Genomic DNA, 17167 nt, shown 5'->3' with positions numbered 1-17167 from the left:
TGGACATTTATGTACAAATTTTTGTGTCCGTATATATTTACTTTTGTTTTTTGGTTTTTCTGGTAGATATCTAAGGATAGAATTGTGAGTTATATGGTACATTTCTGGGGTTTTTGGTTTTTGTCTTTGTTATTTACTTTTGGCTGCACTGCTGCCTGCAGGCTTTCTCTAGTTGCAGTGCACAGGCTTCTCATAGTGATGGCTTCTAGTGCTGCAGAGCGTGGACTCTAGGGTGGATGGGCTCCAGTACTTGTAGTGCACAGACTTAGTTGCCCCCCAGCATGTGGAATCTTCCTGGACCAGGGATCGAACCTGTATCCCCTGCATTGGCCGGTGGATTCTTTACCACTGGACCACCAAGGAAGTCCAGTACATTCATGTTTAACTTAAAAGAAATTGGCAAACTGTTTTCCAGAGTAGCTGCACCATTTTACATTCCTGCCAGAAATCGCTGAGAGTTCCTGTTTCTCTGCATCCTCACCAACATTTGTTATTGTCTGCCTTTTTGATTACAGTCATTTCAGTGGGTGTGAAGTGTATCTCACTGTGGTTTTGATTTGCATTTCCCAAATGGCTAATGATGTTGGATAGCTCTTGATTAAGTGTTGGAATTCACTCAGATTTATTTTAAAAATGCTTCCTATCAGCCTTGTACAGATGGAACAAAACAGCTTAGAACAAATCAGGTTCATGGGCTGGAACTGTCATCAGTGAATGAGTTTGGACTTATGGCTTGGACTCTGCAAAACAATGGCCTGTGACCTTTTTCTTTTGGAGGTAAAAGCAGCCTAGACTGCCAGCAAAAATTATTATGGAGAGAGGACAAAGATTTCTTACTCTTTTGTAATGAACTTGTAGACTAGGGGGGAAAAAAGACCATTTTCATCGATATGTTCATAACACCATGCTTTTTTCCCCAGTAAATCAACCTGTTACATATGAATTGAATGAGTCCTTTAGGTATATATTTGTCCCCTCTTTTGAGAGATGAGGTTAAGGAATTTGTCAAAGATTAAAACTCTGGTGGGGATTCCTAGGTGGCTCAGTGGCAAAGAATCTGCCTGCCAAGCAGAAGATGTGGGTTCCATTCCTGGGTTGGGAAGATACCATGGGGAAGGAATTGACAACCCACTCCAGTATGCTTGCCTGGAGAATCCCAAGGACAGAGGAGCCTTGTGGGCTACGGTCCACGGGGTCACAAAGAGTTGGACACAGCTGAGCGACTAAACAACAACCAGTGGCAGAGATGGATTTAAAGCCAGGTCTGTGTGGTCCTAAATCCTGTGTTTTCCTGCTCAAAACAGCAACAGATTCTGGGATGGAGCTACGTGGGGTAAGACTGGAGTCTGAAGAGCCTGGCTGGCTAGCTGATCGAGGTGGAGGGGAACACAGTGTGGGAGCAAGGGAGAGGAAGGAATCAAAGTGGTTTCAAGGTTGGTTGTATTAAAAAACAAAGGGAAGTTGGGAAGAAAAAGAATTTGGGTGAGATGAAGTGGATGTGGGAAGAAGATAAGTTTTGGACTTACTGCTTTTGCAGTTGTCCTCCAATCCAGGTAGAGACGCGTAGCAGACAGTTGAAAATGTAAAGCCCCAAGGCTGGAGAGATGCCATGGCTAGAGAGAGATACTTTTGTGTGCACGAATGTGTGCTAAGTCATGTCTGACTCTTTGTGACTCTATGGACTGTAGCCTGACAGGCTCCTCTGTCCATGGAATTCTCCAGGTAAGAATACTGGAGTGGGCTGCCATCTCTTATGCTGGGGGATCTTCCTGTCCCAGAGATCAAACCTGAGTTTCCTACATTGGCAGGCTGATTCTTTACTGAAGTGCTACCTGGGAAACCCAGAGACACATTAGGGGACAGTGTTTTTGTTTTTGGCTGAGCCATGTAACTTATAGGATCTTAGTTACCTGACTAGGGATCGAACCTGAGCTCTGGCAGTGAACACTCCCAAGTCCTAACCACTGGACTGCCAGGGAATTTCTGGAAACAGTCTTTTTATTATTGATTTCTCATTGAGACTGACGTCTTTGTGATGTTGAATTCTGTTGAGCTGAGCTTCCTAGCCTCCTCTTCTGATGGTCCACTGACTTTGTTTTATAATTATGGGAAATCACAGACTTGGTGGCTGATGGGGCGGTTTGTGTGTGTGAATGCTATGTGCACTCAGAAATGACTTCAGTGGCTGGCAAAGCTGAGACTCAGGCGTTAGAAATGGAGTGTTTGGTCTTCTGTAAAAAGTTTATTTTTTAATTCAGAAGAGGAATACTTGTCACATACTACATACAGTTAACTTGTACTCCATGTGCAGGCTACATTAAGGACAGACTTCATGGAGCCAAGTCACAAGACACCTGGACAAGGGGCAGCTTACTCCAGCAGGCAGGTGGGGGTGGGGGACCAGATGGGCTAGGACAAAGGACAATACAGGACCCGATTCTGACTTCCCCAGGAAGGACTCTGCATTCAGCTGCCTTGAAATTGTCTCTGAATTCTACCAACCCCTCCTCATCATTTCCTGTCTTGGTTTTTTTTTTGCTTTATTCACCTTTTACCAGACTGGAAGTTTCCTAGGCTTAGCCACTTACATACATCATGTCGTAAATATTAAAATGCATCCTTATTGAACATGAAGTAACATCTTGCTATAAAAATTTTTTGGAAAAGATTTTGCAAATTTCCAACTTTTTAAGACTAAATGATTTTATTCTTGTGACTTACCTAAACTTTATTATATTTATATATAATTAGGGTCGTGTCGCAGTTGATTAGATATTGCAGACATTTCATTAAATATTAACTCGGATTTTTCTAGTTGCCTTTCCTTATTTTGGAACCTTTTAAATTTTTTTCTTCAGGTCTCAAACGTTTTTTACAAGGCCTTTGAAAAGTTAATAGGCCCTGAGGGATAAGAGAGTCCAGCAGAACCTCCTCATAGCCTCTCTCATGTAGGGAGCTGCATACTAAAAAAAAGAAGGAAGTAACGAAGGAATGAAGGACGTGAAATCGTTTTCCCAAGGTGGGTTCCCTTCTCAATATTCTGGAATCTCAGCCCAGCCAGGCGTCTGGGTAGGGAGGCCTCTCCCCTAGCAAACCCGGCGGCCGGCGCTCAGCGGACCTAGGCAGGGTCAGCCTGGGCCCGAGGTCGCGACAGGGGCCTGAATGCCGACCGCCGACGGCAGGCGAGGTCTGTCTTCCCCCCGCCCCCCTCCCGCAGCTGGTGCGCATGGGCAAAACCGCAGCCCGAGCCCTGGTTCCCCTCCCCCACTGCAGGTGAGCCGCAGAGCCGTGGCCCCCACTCCCGCAGCCCCGGGGTGACGTCAGGCCTCTGGACCGCGCTCCAGCCCCGCCCCTGCAGGCAGCGCCGGGAGCCCGCGACTCGGCGGTGGAAGCCGGTCCCACTGTGGGACACGCCGGCTGCGACAGGCAGAGGGGGCGGCGAGGCTCCGGACTGGGCTGCCGCGGCGGCCCGATGCCAGGGCGTGGAGCGTCCAGGCGGAGCTCGGGGCTCTGGCCGCGGGCACACCTGCCCGGCCGTCCGCACAGCCAAAGCCGCTGCGGGGTCCGCACCCACTGCCCCGCGGGATCGCGGGACGCCCTGCCAGTCTCAGCTGTCCATCTCTGCCCTAGCCAGCCAATCACCCACGACTGCCCCGGCCGCACCTCCCGGAATCTCTGATGGACGTGCGGCTTAGCCTATAGTATGGGGGCCTCGGCCGCCTGGGCTGGGAGCGGAAGCCAATGAGCATCGTTTCAGGTGGGTGGAGGGAACGGACCTCGGGAAGGTAGCTTCGTTCGGGTTGCTAACGTCTTCCCTTGGAGATGGGCGCGCAAACGGACCAGTGGGTCTGGGGGCGGTGGTGACGGGCGTGGAGCTGGCCCAATGAGGGTGGGAGTGGGTGGGGCAGCCCGGAGTAGCAGTGCTAAAGGAGCCCGGCGGAGGCAGCGGTGGGTTTGGGACTGAAGCGCCGGTTCTGTGGTCGCGGCTGGGGACGTGCGCCGGCGCCACCATCTTCGGCTGAAGGTGAGAGGTGCGGTTCCCCGGGTCCGAGACCGGCGACCGGAGACCGGGGACGATTTGTGGTGGGGGGAAGGATCCTCGGCGGCTCTGGAGGGCGAGGACGGAACCGAAGCGGGAGCTGGGGAAGACAGAAGGGACTCTGGGCGGAGGGTTTGTGCTGCGGGGGCCGTAGATTCCTGCGAGGAAGGACATTGCGGGGTGGTGGCGGGGAACGGGACCCCAGTGGGTGGAGAGACCCCTGGCGGGGCGGGGAACGAGGTCCGAGGTCCTTGGGAGTGAGAGACTCCTGCGGGGATGAGGGCCTGGGGGTGCGGGAGGACTGCCCCTGAGGGACTGGGGATGGAGATCTGCGGGTGGGCATGTGCGGACCTGGTAACTCGGCGTTCGGGATCCTTGCGGCGCGTGTTTGGGGGGACCTCGTGCTCTAGTGGGGGTCCCTGGGGATCCCACGAGTCTTTGCCTGTTTCTCAGGAGGGCAGGGAGTCTTGGGGCGGGCTGGAAAGCGCAATCCCGATTGGGGGTGGGGGGAGCGCTGGACGGGAAGGGCCCTTGGGTGGGCTGCTGGGTGGCTTAGGCCGGCTGCGGCACCCGGAGCGCGGTGCGGAGTTCGCCGAGGGGTCGGAAGGCGGGCGGCGCGCCTGGACCTGCGGGGTGGACGGACGCGAGGGCAGGGCTGCGCACGGCCGGGGCAGCGCGCGGCGGGTGAAGGTCTGAGCAAGCCGGCCTCGGGCTTGGGGAGGGTCGGGCTCCGCTGGTCCCGGGGGAGCAGGGCGGGAGGGGCGGCGTCAGACCCGGCTCTGTGGGGGCGGCGGGGACCGGGGGTGGACGTCCGGCCAGGCCCGGGCGGCTTGGGGGGGCGAGGCGGGAAATGTGGCGGGGGCGCGTTGCTGCAGGGCGGCTGGGGGGGAGGGTCAGCCCTGGCTTCGGGATCCCTTTATTGTGTAAAGGATCTGGGCATGGCTCGCCGCGGAGTCTCTTCTTGGCCTTCTGCAGTGGGGGGGTCCAACCTTGAGCCCATAAAATCGGCCTGGAACGAGGTCGGAGGGAAGTTGAAGGCGCCGAGTCCCGGCGTCCGCGCGGGCTTTGTGGGCCTGTGGTGGGCGGATGCGGCCCGGGGACCGGCCAGGCCCCCAGCCCGGCCTGCCTGGGAACCCGGGCCTTGGGAAGGAGTCTGGCGACCTGGCGGGTCTGAGCTCGGCTGGTGAGTTTTGGCTAACGTGGCCTCTGCCTATGACCGTTATCTCCGTTCCTTAGGGCCTCTGCAGCTCCCTTCAAGATCACTGCGGTTGATGGAAGGGGGTGGGGTGGGGGGGGGGGGGGGGGGTAGGGGAAAGCAGGCGGGTAGATCCCTAGTGCAAAAGAAACAAAGACGGCTGTTTTCGCTGAATAATATAATACCAAATTTAATACTTCAGTTTTGCCGAGATTTTTGTTTTTTAACATTGAAACTGAGGATTCTTTGAGTCAGGCTTCATTATTCTTGATAGTATCTCACTCTGGAAAACTTTAATGTATTTATTGTTTCATTTCCTTCATCCATCGGCCGTCATTAATTATCCTTTTAGTCCCATGCTTTTGATGTTTAAGTATGCCCTGTCTGTCACGGATCCTGGAAAAGTGGCCATTTTATGCATCTCCTTACTTCTGCATCTTAAATTCAGTTCCTCCCCGTCCTTATCTGGAGAAAGCATATGGTGTAATTGGGCGATATAGCACCAGCTTTTGCAGCAAGGAGATGTGACCCGAGAGCTTGCCTTTTCACTTGGGCCCCTTAGGGAAATCATTTCAAGGAAGACAGGCTGGATGGAAGGTGAGACAGGAAATTTTCAAGGGCACGTTGTATGGTGAAAGACTGTAGTCTTCAGCGGTTTCTGTACCTTCTTGTCATGTAGGAAGAATAAAAATTCCTGGTGTCGGTCTCCCTGCTTCAGAAACGTTTAACACAGTGTAAAGATATTCACAGAGGCGGCTTGGGCCATGAAGAGCGGTAGTGTCCTTTTGCACTTGATTTGCATTTCTGCTCATTTTTGGTTAAACATGATTTTGATGAGTGAAGAGACTTTCAGGTCTCTGTAAGATGAGTGACCTTAGTGGTAGCTTTACACAAATTGTAGACGATTTTGTTTCAGTTTATCTGTCTCAGAGAGATGTGCTGTCATGGATCATTTATCCATCGTTTTTGTTTGGATTTTGGTATGCAAGATAGTCATAAAACTGTTTCCCTGTGCCTCTACCTACCATAGGCTCTGGGAGGCAGTTGAGAAGCTTAGTGGGTGGTGTTTCTTTGGGAGTGAAAGATGGCCTTGTGGATGGACCCCCAGGGGTGTGTGTGTGTTGAAAAATCAAGTGAAGGTGATGGGGCTTTGACTCTGGGGTGGGGGGCAGCTGATAAATGATTTGAGTATAATTAGGCAGTTACTTCAGAGGACACCAAGAACTTTCAGATTCTGTCTGTTATAAAGAGGTTCCTGTTTATTCCTTTTTTATGAAATATAAAGCCTTTGACAGATTGTGCTAGTGTGTTCATTGGCTGATCTTTCCTCATTTTTCTTTTTTCTTTTTTTGTCCACACCATGTGGCTTGTGGGATCTTAGTTCGCCAACCAAGGATCAAACCTGGGCCCCCAGCAGTGGAAGTGCAGAGTCCCGACCGTTGGACTGCCAGGGAATTCCCTGAGCATGTACTCTTGAAACCATAATTGATCATTGATTGACAGGCAGTATGTAGTGTATACTACATGTCAAAGTTTTCCCCTCCTCACCTTCCATCCTTGTAGCACGTGTTCTGGAGCTGAACTCTGGGTTTCCTTCCAGCTCTTTGTTAGCTCTGTGACTTTGGGCCAGTTTTTGGCTTTCTCTGAACCTTGGGTTCCTCACCTGTAAAATGGAGATAGTAAAAGAACCTACCTGGTGAGCCTGTTGTGAGGATTAAGAGTTGATATATATACACTTAAACCACTTAAGAATACCACCTGGCCATTATTAGTGGTATATAACAACAGTATTTGCTGTTTTCAAAATTCTAATGTTACCCTTCCTACAAGGCAAAGCATTTGAAAGTGGTTTCCCTATTAAATACCAGTATTATCATGACAAGTTGCCAAATGTACAATGGAATGAGAACAATACAACATATTTGGCAACCTCAAGTGAACAGTTAAAATGAACAAAACCTCTTCCCTGGCCTTAGGAACTCTACCATCTAAACAAGGATTTGAGCACCTACTGCCTGCTGAGACCTCTGGTAGAGACGAGAAGGGTGCCAGAAGAGCAGCACAAAATGTTAGGAGGAGGAGAAGGATTAAATTGCCAGGTTGACCTGAAAAGAACTTGTGAAAGGATGGCATTTGGGTCAGGATTTAAAGGAATGGTCGGTTTTTGGTGGTGGAGGAGAAGCCGAAGCTTACTCTGAGGGTCAGGACCGTTCATGTAATGGTTGATCAGTAGGTATATAAATGCCCTCCTGTGGACCAGGAAGTCAGCTCACTGTATAGCAAGGACAAAACCATCCTTGCAGTGTTTAGTTAGTTATAGGAAACTCTGGAAAAGTAAAAGGTAAAAAGTTTGTAATCCCACTACCCAGTGAAGACCCAGTGACTATTTGTTTCCTTTAAAACAAAGATGTTTATATGTAATTTTTCGCCACAAAATTGGGAGCATATTATAATCACACTTTTGTGATCCCTTTTTTCTCATGTTAAATTACAGGTGTTTCCCCACCTAGCAATAGTACATACTAATAAATTTAAAATGTATTGATTTGATCAAATAATTTTGAAAGTCCATCAATTCTTAAAAAAAAAAAAGACCTGCCCTAGAAATGACCTGTTGTTATTCTAATTTATAGTCACTTGCTAAATCTCAGCAGATAATTTACATGCCCGTTGTAAAAGGAAAAATGCATGCATTTTTCTGAAGTATTATACCTAATATGGATAATAAGAGTAACTTGTTATCCTATTTTTGTTCTAGCTGGACATTTTCTCTAAGAGGCTGTTCTTCCTAAGGCAGAATGTGTCCTATAGTCTCTATCCAGATTTATCCAGAGTGATTCCCACTTCAGAGCCATCTTCTTCCTAGCAGTGGGTAGTGTATGGGTTGGGAAGACAGAAAATTAGTTATTAATCTTAGTAGTGCAGTCTGGAGAGATGATGTGTTTTTGAAACCATGCTTCAGAATGTACATATATGTATGAATATTTTTTCTATTGCCTTCTCCCATGTGGATGCCTTTTAGTTAGAAAGCATATTAGTAAATCTGTTGGTAGAAGTTTTAATGTTATGTGTTTTGTGATTTTTTTTTATCCGATTGTATACGCCTAAAACTGGTAAGCATATCCTCTCATTCAGTTAATGAATTAGTCTGAAACATTGGTTTTCAACCTTTGTTGCCTCCCCAACATATCTGGTGGTAGCAGTGGTTCACCATGGCAACCAGAGAACTGTGGAGTGATAGTTCTCAAAGTGTGCTCCCGGACCAGCATTATCAGCAGCATCTGGGAATTTGTTAGAAATGCAAATGACCAAGGGTCTCCGCCCCAGACCTACTGAGAATAAGGCCTGGCAGTCTGTATTTTAATAAACCCTTCAGGTGTTGCTGGTGTAAGAGCCAAAGTTGGAGAGCCCTGCTCCGGGCCATGAGTGTCTGTAATCCTTTACATTGTAACAACCAGTTTCTGAAAAGTCTTAGCTATTTGATTCTAGTACATTCTTACTGGGCCTGAAAGGGCTAGTATTTGGTTTCCTCTATCAGTGTTTAATCTTTTAGGATAAAGATAGCGAGATCTCTTTAAGAATCTGAAGAAAGTTATGCGTGTTCTCTTCAGAAAAGCACAGGTCTACAAAAAATTGTACAGTGTATGTAGACCCATTTCAGTGCCTTCATGAAGCCTGAACTTTGTGCACTGAAGGTTAAGAACCTCTTGATGGGACTTCCCTGGTGGTCCAGTGGTTAGGACTCCACGCTTCCACTGCAGGGGGCCCAGATTTGATCCCTAGTTGGGGAACTATGGTCCCAAATGTCATGTGGCATGGCCAAAAAAAATAAAGAAAAAAAAAAAGAACCTCTTCACAGCCTGGGGTGATTTTGATTTCCCTTGTATCCTTCCATCTAAGAGGTAGGTAGGCAGGCAGGCAAGAGCTTACCAAGAATCCCCCTCATCTTGGGGAGAGGGAGAAGTTGGGAGAGTTGGATGGAGGAGCAAGAACAGCTGCTTCCTTGCCTTCTTTCATTGATCTGAGTGAGGTTTGTGATAACCTGGAATTTGGCTGGAAAACGACTTACTACTCTAAGTCATAAGGGAAGTGTTTAATGATGGTGTTGGATTCCAGAAAGACACTTGTCAGGCAGGAATGATGAGTCACACCAGAAAGGTGAGTGACGAATGTAAAATCCTGTCACTTGATCCTCAAAGTCAGTCCCACAAGCATGAGAGAAGAAGTAGCTTCAAGGACTGTGTGTTGGGCTTTGGCTGACAGCTACATGTGAGCCAGCAGTGAGCACTCAATAAACCACTGAGGTCTTAGATACATTCATTGTAGAAGTCCCAGAAACATGCTTGCTATCCCCACCAGGGCTGAGGCTGTGAACAGTTCCTGTCTCTTCTGCACCAGTCTGGAATATTCTGTTTGCTTCCGGCCCCTCTAAAGGGGTGTAAACACATGAAGTCTGTTTCGAGGCGAGAGCCCAGAGTTGGGGAGTGAGTCCTGGTACAGGGCGGAATGCAGACGAGGAGCCGGAGGGGAGCAGCTGCAGGCCTGGGAGTGGAGACCTGGACAGCCACCATCACATACTTGAAAGGCTGGGTGTGACACCAACTCATGCACTCACCCTCTGTGGCCTCATGTGATCACACTGACATCACGTGGGCCATGGAGAAGCTGCAGGGGGCTGGCTTAGGGGAATCGTAAGAGTGTTGAGTCTGTTGTCTGAAGGGCATCTTCCCAGGTGGCGCAGTGGTAAAGTATTTGCTTGCCAACACAGGAAACAGAGAGACACAGGTTCGATCCCTGGGTTGGGAAGATGCCCTGGAGTAGGAAATGGCAACCCACTCCAGTATTCTTGCCTGAAAATTCCATAGACAGAGCAGCCTGGTGAGCTGCAGTCTATGGGGTCGCAAAGAGTGGACATGACTGAGTGCCTGTGCACACAAACACATAGGATGGGAGGAATGTTCTAGACCTGAGGTTTGCTCTACTGGTAGTCACCGTGCATTTCTGTAGTGACATCCAGGTGGTTGCAGTCATTCCAGCACCACTCCCAGGGTCGTTTATCCTGAATTTCTGTTTTCGTTTTCTTAGTTTTCCTTTCCCTTCTTAACTCCCTGTTTAATATGTGGCGGGGGTGAAATAGGAGATGAAGAGAAAAACAGAGTCCAACTGCAACTTTGCTGTTTCCTCCCACTTGTGTTTCAGCCCTCAGTGACTGAGGGTACATCTTGAGTGGTCCTCAGAGAACCAGTCATCATTTATGGTCACCCCTGGAATTTACCTTGGAAACCCAGTTATTGGGGCCCTGGAGGGGGCTACACCAGCTTCTTCACTCCAAGTTCATGCATTTTGCTTACCAGAGCTTTTGTTTTTAAGTTTCTTAGAAGAGTTGTGAACCACAGCTTATTTCTAAATATCTGACTTTGTTTTCCTCCTCTTCTCATAGAGGCGATTGCTCTTGGAGCTTCCTGTTTACAATGGCACAGAGAACTGGACTCGAAGATCCAGAGAGGTATCTCTTTGTGGACAGGGCAGTCATCTACAACCCTGCCACTCAGGCTGATTGGACGGCCAAAAAGCTAGTGTGGATCCCGTCGGAACGCCATGGTTTTGAGGCAGCTAGTATCAAAGAAGAACGGGGAGATGAAGTTATGGTGGAGTTGGCGGAGAATGGAAAGAAAGCAATGGTCAACAAAGATGATATTCAGAAGATGAACCCACCTAAGTTTTCCAAGGTGGAGGATATGGCGGAATTGACATGCTTGAACGAAGCTTCTGTTTTACATAATCTGAAAGATCGTTACTATTCAGGACTTATCTATGTAAGTATGCCCTCTAAATAATCATGTGAATTGGTGCCTGGAAATTCATGAAAGTCATACATACTGCCCTAATCAATGTGGAATACTCTTTCTGTTTAACATGACTATTTGTACTAAAGATGGGAAGATTGCCCCAAGTCTTACTTTGCTTTAAATCTTCATTTTAAATAATCCAGTCTGGATTAAATACACTAACAGGGATTTGAGACTTTTGTGTAGGGGTGCTCTGGAGCCTAATAAGATGGAGGAGAGCATGTGGCAGAAAGATCAGGGAACTTAATATGGTAATGAGAGTTGCATTCACAGTAGGATATACACTGGATTTCTAGTGTATATCCGGGGGTGTAAAGAAGCGGGGCTGCAAGCTTAGAGGTTTCAGTGAAGGGTGAGATCAAGGTCATTGGGTACAGGGAAGTGGGAAAGCTGAATGCTGAGGTTTTTAAGAGGAAACAGTTCAGGGTCAGATTGAAGCTGGGGCTGTCCTGTGGTTAGTAGTTGCCACATGTCAGAGTCACTGACAATGTTGCTGAGCATATGGAAGTTCCCGAAAATAATAAGGGGCAACGTTGAGAAGAAATATGCAAGCCAGATACTGCAAGAACCTAGAAAGCCAAAATATGTTTGAAGGGATGGTAGACGCAGGTGGTGGTATTGGTTTAAAGAGGGCAGGGTAATTAGCAACGTGGGTGGACTTAGGGGTGATCGTACTAAATGAAGTCAGACGGAGAAAGACAAACACCATGTGATATCACTTACACGTGGAATCTAAAATATGACACAAACTTATCTACAGGACAGAAACAGACTCGCAGACCTAGAGAACAGACTTGTGTTTGCCATGGGGGAGAGGTGGAAGAGGGATGGTTTGGGAGTTTGAGATAGGTAGATGCAAGCTATCATAGAGTGGAAGAACAGCAAGTTCCTACTGAATAAATAGCCCAGGGAACTGTATTCAGGATCCTTTGATAAACCATAATGGAAAAGAATATGTGTAGGTACACACTTTTTCAAATTCTTTTACATACACGTATCACTTTGCTGTACAGTAGAAATTAACACATTTTAAATCAACTATACTTCAATAAAATAAATATAAAAGGATAAAGAAGGCATGGCAGATAGAAGGTAGATTTAGAAAGGAGAGACGTTGAGAGAAAGGTTTGATATTGTAATGGTCTGAATTTGGGAAACCACTTGAATTTTAGGCAGAGGTAACATTTGTACTACTAATGTTGAGGCATAAGTCAGAACTTCAGCAACTCAGAGGTCATTTTCCCATAGAATTAGTTTATTTAGTGGATATGTACTGAGCACCTACTATGTTCTGCCCCAAATAATCATTGGAAGGACTGATGCTGAAGGCCCAGTACTTTGGTCACCGATGTGAAGAGCTGACTCATTGGAAAAGACCCTGATACTGGGAAAGATTGAGAGCAGGAGGAGATGGGAGTGGCACAGGATGAGATGGTTGGATGACTCAATGGACATCAGTTTGAGCAAACTCCCGGAGATAGTAAAGGACAGGGAAGCCTGGCGTGCTGCAGTTCATGGAGTCATAAAAGTCAGACATGGCTTAGTGACTGAACAACAGCTATGTTCCAGGTGCTGGGGAGAGTGCAGGGAACAGGCCAGGCCAATCCCTGCCTTCGTGATACTTCCTCATAAGGAAATGAAACAGGACTATGGGGATGGCTTTCCCCCGTGAGTATGGGAAGGATTCTGAGAAGGTAGCATTTGAGCTGGAATCTGGCTGGTAGGAACGAGTTTTCCATGGGAGCATCTGAGGAGTAGTTCGTTCATGACTTTCGCCAGAAGGGTTAAATCAATTCTGATGGTCTCTTTTATTTTATTTTTTCTCTGTGAATTAGGATGCAATGTAAGAGAGTAAGAGGCACCAGGGTTGGGTAGGTGACTTGAGAATGGGGATGCCTTGCAAAAGGGAGGAAGCAAAGGATGAGAAAACAGTTGGAGAGCAGCATTGGGAATCCAGCGGAGACTGAGCAGCAGAGTATATTTTTGCCTGGAGGGAGGGAGGGAGAAAGCTGATAGGCAGGGACTGTGGGCAGATAATAATGTTGAGATCAGAGCAGTGGATCCATTTTGGATGATCCCCTGTGCAGTGAATTGTGATGGGCTGGAAAAGCAGGGACACAGCCAAAAAGGTATGGAGCACTGCCCTGAGAACAGGAGTCTGTCTTCACCTTGCCTCCCCCTCGCCCCTGTGGGCGACTACACTAAGGACAGAGGAGGGAAATAGAGGGGTAGGAGGCTGTGGGTAAAAGTGAAGGATGAAGGGAAAAGCAGTTTAGTTTGCTGTAGCTATTCCTCATGACAACTCTAAGACTTTGCAAGTATCTTTTACTGAGTTTGACTTATTTCCAGCTTAATTCAGGGTCAGCATAAGTAAATTATCTTGAATTTCTTCTCAAAGCGTGGCCGCCTGGTCTTTAGAAAAGGAGAATCTGAGTTTTTTAAGAAGTTCTAGGGTCCCAAGAGAGGTGAGGGTTTGGGAGGATCATACCTTCAGTTAGTGGATTGGAGAAAAGTTTCCTACAGAAGATTCAGATTGGAGCACTTGACTCTAAAGAAACCTGCTAAGGAATGGGGCTGTGGGTGGCCATGATTGCTAAGCATTGAATGAAAGGTGTGTTGGGCTTTGAAATTTACCAGGCAGTTGAAATTGATCAGTTGAGGTACCATGAGAGCAGACACTATAATAGCTTGGCTGGGACCTTTGGGATATATTTCTATAGATAAGATACAATGTAAGTTACTTAGGTTTGGTTATGTTACTTCCTTATATCTTTAGATTTAGTCTCCCCAACATCCAGATCTCTGGTCATTAATTTTCATTTTCTTTCCTAATAAAATCATTTTAAAACTCCAAATGTCATCTCTACTGACTTTTTAGCTTTGTTTGTTGTTGTTCAGTGGCCAAGTTGTGTCCAACTCTTTTGCAACCCTGTGGACACATGCCCTTCACAGATTTTGAGGTGTAGTACTTTTATTGTTCAGTTCTAAATATTTTCTAACTTCTTTCTTCTTTAGCCTGTGAACCTTTTGAAAGTGTACTTAAAAGTGTACCTAAATGCTGGTTTTTAAGTTATCTTTGTTACTGATTTTTAAGTTAATTTCCTTTTAGTCAAAGAATATAGTCCACATAGTATTTATCATTCCTTGCTTTTGTTGAGACTTGCTGCTTGTAGCACACTGTCAGTTACATTTATGAGTGTTCTGTATGTTTGTAAAGAACGTATATTCTCTTTTGATGGCTGTTCTGCTCACTGCGTGGAGCCTTAAGTAGTGAGATTTTAGGCCATCATACATCTAAACTGACTTGTTTTCATTCAGGGCACCGTGGGTTAGCTGTCTGTCACTCACTGCCTTTTGATTTTTGCAGACTCAAACAATTGGAAAAAAAAGAATGTGTATTCTGTTACTGTTGGGTGTGGAGTTCTATATGTGGCCATTAGACTAAGCTTTTTAACTTTGTAAACTTTACTAATTTTTTTTCTTCTTTGTCTATGTGTTATTGAGAAGTATCTTAAAAACTCACAGTGTGTTTGATCAAACTTGTGTACGTATTCCTTAAAAATATAGTTTAGTTTTGCCTGTTGTTGGATTTTTATATGAATGAATGTCTTAATTCCTTTTTGTGTCTGTTTTTTTCTTTTGCTCAGCATTATATTTTTTAGAGTCACTTATGTTACTTTGTGTTAATGTAACTCAGTAGTTATAGACTCCTAGGGGCTGCTTTAAAACCCTTCCATGGCATCCTTGAGGTCAAAACTATTTTCATGATTATCAGAGACTTTATTTGCCCCTTCACTGTTGACACGGATACTGATGGTGCAAAAGCCATGGTGAGGAAAACTGCTGACACCTTATCATGGAGGAGGCAGTAACCCCATACTGTCCTGGTGGTTGTGCTGATCTAGTTTTGTTCAAGAACGTCCTTGATAAAGCAGGAGAAATGATGGGTTTTATTAAATCTCCGCTCTTGGGAACATGTCTTTTAGTATTCTTTGTGATTAAACGATAAGTATGCATAAAACACTTCTGCATATTGAACTAGGATGGTTGCTTTGAAGAAAAGCATGTATGTACAGCTATATGAATTACAAGCTAAACTTGCCTTTTTTTAAGAATAGAATGCCATTTTTATTTGATAGAATGACTGGTAGATAAGCTATGGTTAATTGACACCAGGGTACTTGGCCAGACATTTTCTTGAAGATGAACAGGGACTTCCTATGTGGTCCAGTGGTTAAGACTGCACCTCAAGTTCAGGGGATGTGGGTTCCAACCCTGGTTGGGAAGCTAAGGTCACACACACTGTGCATGGTGGGGTGAAAAGAAAATGAACAAAGTGAGCCTGACACTGCAAAGAAAACAATTGAATATATTTGTCAATAATGATAAAATTTGATTTTCCACATGAAAATTAAAAGTTGCATCTGCCACTGAACTTAATACCTTGTCAATACATAAAACCTTTCTGATGAGGTAGATGGCAATATTAATGAATGTGTTGTTTTTTTTTAAATAATGTCATATAGTGTGAGATGTTATCATTTGGAAGACTTGTATAATTCATTGAGCCAAAGTTTTCCAAATGATGTGTACATGATGTTACAAAATCATGCCTGGGTAAAAGATTCGTTCAGCATAGAAGTTGAGCCAGTGACTTCGATGTGACAGGATATGGAAGGTTCACTGACAGGGTGTCACATGCTACATTGCATCTCATTTTTGAGCAATTCTCACTTGTCGAGTTTTGGTGTAGTATCAAAGAGAAATATCTATAACTTCATGAAAAGACTGCTAAACTACTCCTCCCTCTTCAAATTAAATATCAGTGAAAGACTAATTTCATGTATTTCAGTCAAAACAACATCACAGATTGAACGCTGAAATGGAATGTTGAATGTTTTCTATTAAGAAAATTGAGTGTTTTCTATTAAGCCAGACAACAAAAGATTTGCAAATAAAAGACAGTGCCACTCTTATTTTGTTTTAGAAAACAAAAGGTTTTTTTCCTAAAAATGTTATTTTTATTTTTAAACAAATAAATACACATTAAAAAACCTAGTTTATTAATATATGTATATTTATATAAAAATATATAATACAGAAGATTTGGGGGATCTTTAACAGTTTCTAAGAGTAGTCAAATGCCCTGAACTATAAAAGTATTTTGTTCATTTTTGTGGAATGTAATGTTCCAGTGTAAGATTTTTGTCCCAATTTATTTATCCCCTCAACTGATTTTGAGCATTCCCCCTGTCTCCCGCCCAGTTTAGGGCTATTGCAAACAGTGCTTCAGTGAACAGCCTTGGTCATGTCCTGGTGCATATAAGCATGGCTTTCTATAAGGTGTATAACCAGGAGTGGAATTTCTGGGTGACACAGGACATGCATATCCTTAACTCATATCTTGAGCATTTCTAGATAATACCTGAGAGATTCCATTAGGAAACACACGGCCCTCTAAATAGGTTTTTGGTACATTTAATAAGGGGAGGATTTACAAACACGTGAATAGAGTTGAGAAAACAGATGCAGAAATGTTGCAGTATCCTGTCACTAGTGATGGCTGAGAGCCCTGGACCAACCTTGATCTTTAAAGAAACAAAGAGCTGGTACCTTGATCAGGAGAGGATGCTTTGTGGAGAGGGCTTCCTGGTGGAAACTGTCCGCCTTCAGAGGGAACCTGACGCACTGGCCTGGGGGATAAACATCCTGGCTTCATTTTCTCCCCATTCTCAGTCTCCTGCTGCTTGACTCAGAGGAAAGGGAATTTGATGATATATTTCTTAAGAGTCAGTCTCAGTTCTATTTGGAAGTGAATTTAGTGTATGGTACAAGGTATGGGCAAGGTTAATTTTTTTCCCCCACATGTCTATTCGATTAGTCCTGTGACATTTATTGAAACACAACCCTCTCTCCACTGTGCTGAAGTGTCACCTTTATCATAAATCAGGTGCTCACAAATGTGTGCTTGACTTCCTGTTGTTTCATGGGTCTGTTATGGCCATCCTTGGGCTGATGTCACATTATCTTGATTATTACAGCTTTATACTATATCTTGTGGGCTTTGCAGATGGTGCTAGTGGT

At 45.5% G+C, this 17167-nt stretch overlaps 1 protein-coding gene and 1 non-coding gene across 10 annotated transcripts in view; both read left to right on the top strand.

The window, feature by feature from the left end:
- The window catches only part of MYH10 (myosin heavy chain 10), a 155623-nt gene that overhangs the window by 30466 nt on the left and 107990 nt on the right, over positions 1 to 17167 (top strand). For 5 of the 9 annotated variants that reach the window (XM_027974906.2, XM_027974904.2, XM_027974905.2 and 2 more), the window contains exons 1-2: positions 3957 to 4024; positions 10675 to 11050. In XM_027974906.2, coding sequence (XP_027830707.1) covers positions 10706 to 11050 — 345 coding nt within the window. In that variant the 5' untranslated portion in view covers positions 3957 to 4024; positions 10675 to 10705. Of the gene's footprint in view, positions 1 to 3403; positions 3758 to 3956; positions 4025 to 4848; positions 5223 to 10674; positions 11051 to 17167 lie in introns of those variants that run through there. The other 4 variants (XM_060394827.1, XM_027974903.3, XM_060394826.1 and 1 more) reach the window with 3 other exon arrangements.
- Positions 14317 to 14462, top strand: LOC114117092 (small nucleolar RNA SNORA79). The gene has a single exon (XR_003590883.1). It is a non-coding gene; the product is annotated as a small nucleolar RNA SNORA79 (small nucleolar RNA).

This window comes from Ovis aries, chromosome 11, assembly GCF_016772045.2.
Source record: "Ovis aries strain OAR_USU_Benz2616 breed Rambouillet chromosome 11, ARS-UI_Ramb_v3.0, whole genome shotgun sequence".
NCBI classification, from domain to species: Eukaryota; Metazoa; Chordata; class Mammalia; order Artiodactyla; family Bovidae; genus Ovis; species Ovis aries.
The sequence above is the reverse complement of the archived record's forward strand: the minus strand, read 5'-3'. Positions and strand labels throughout refer to the sequence as shown.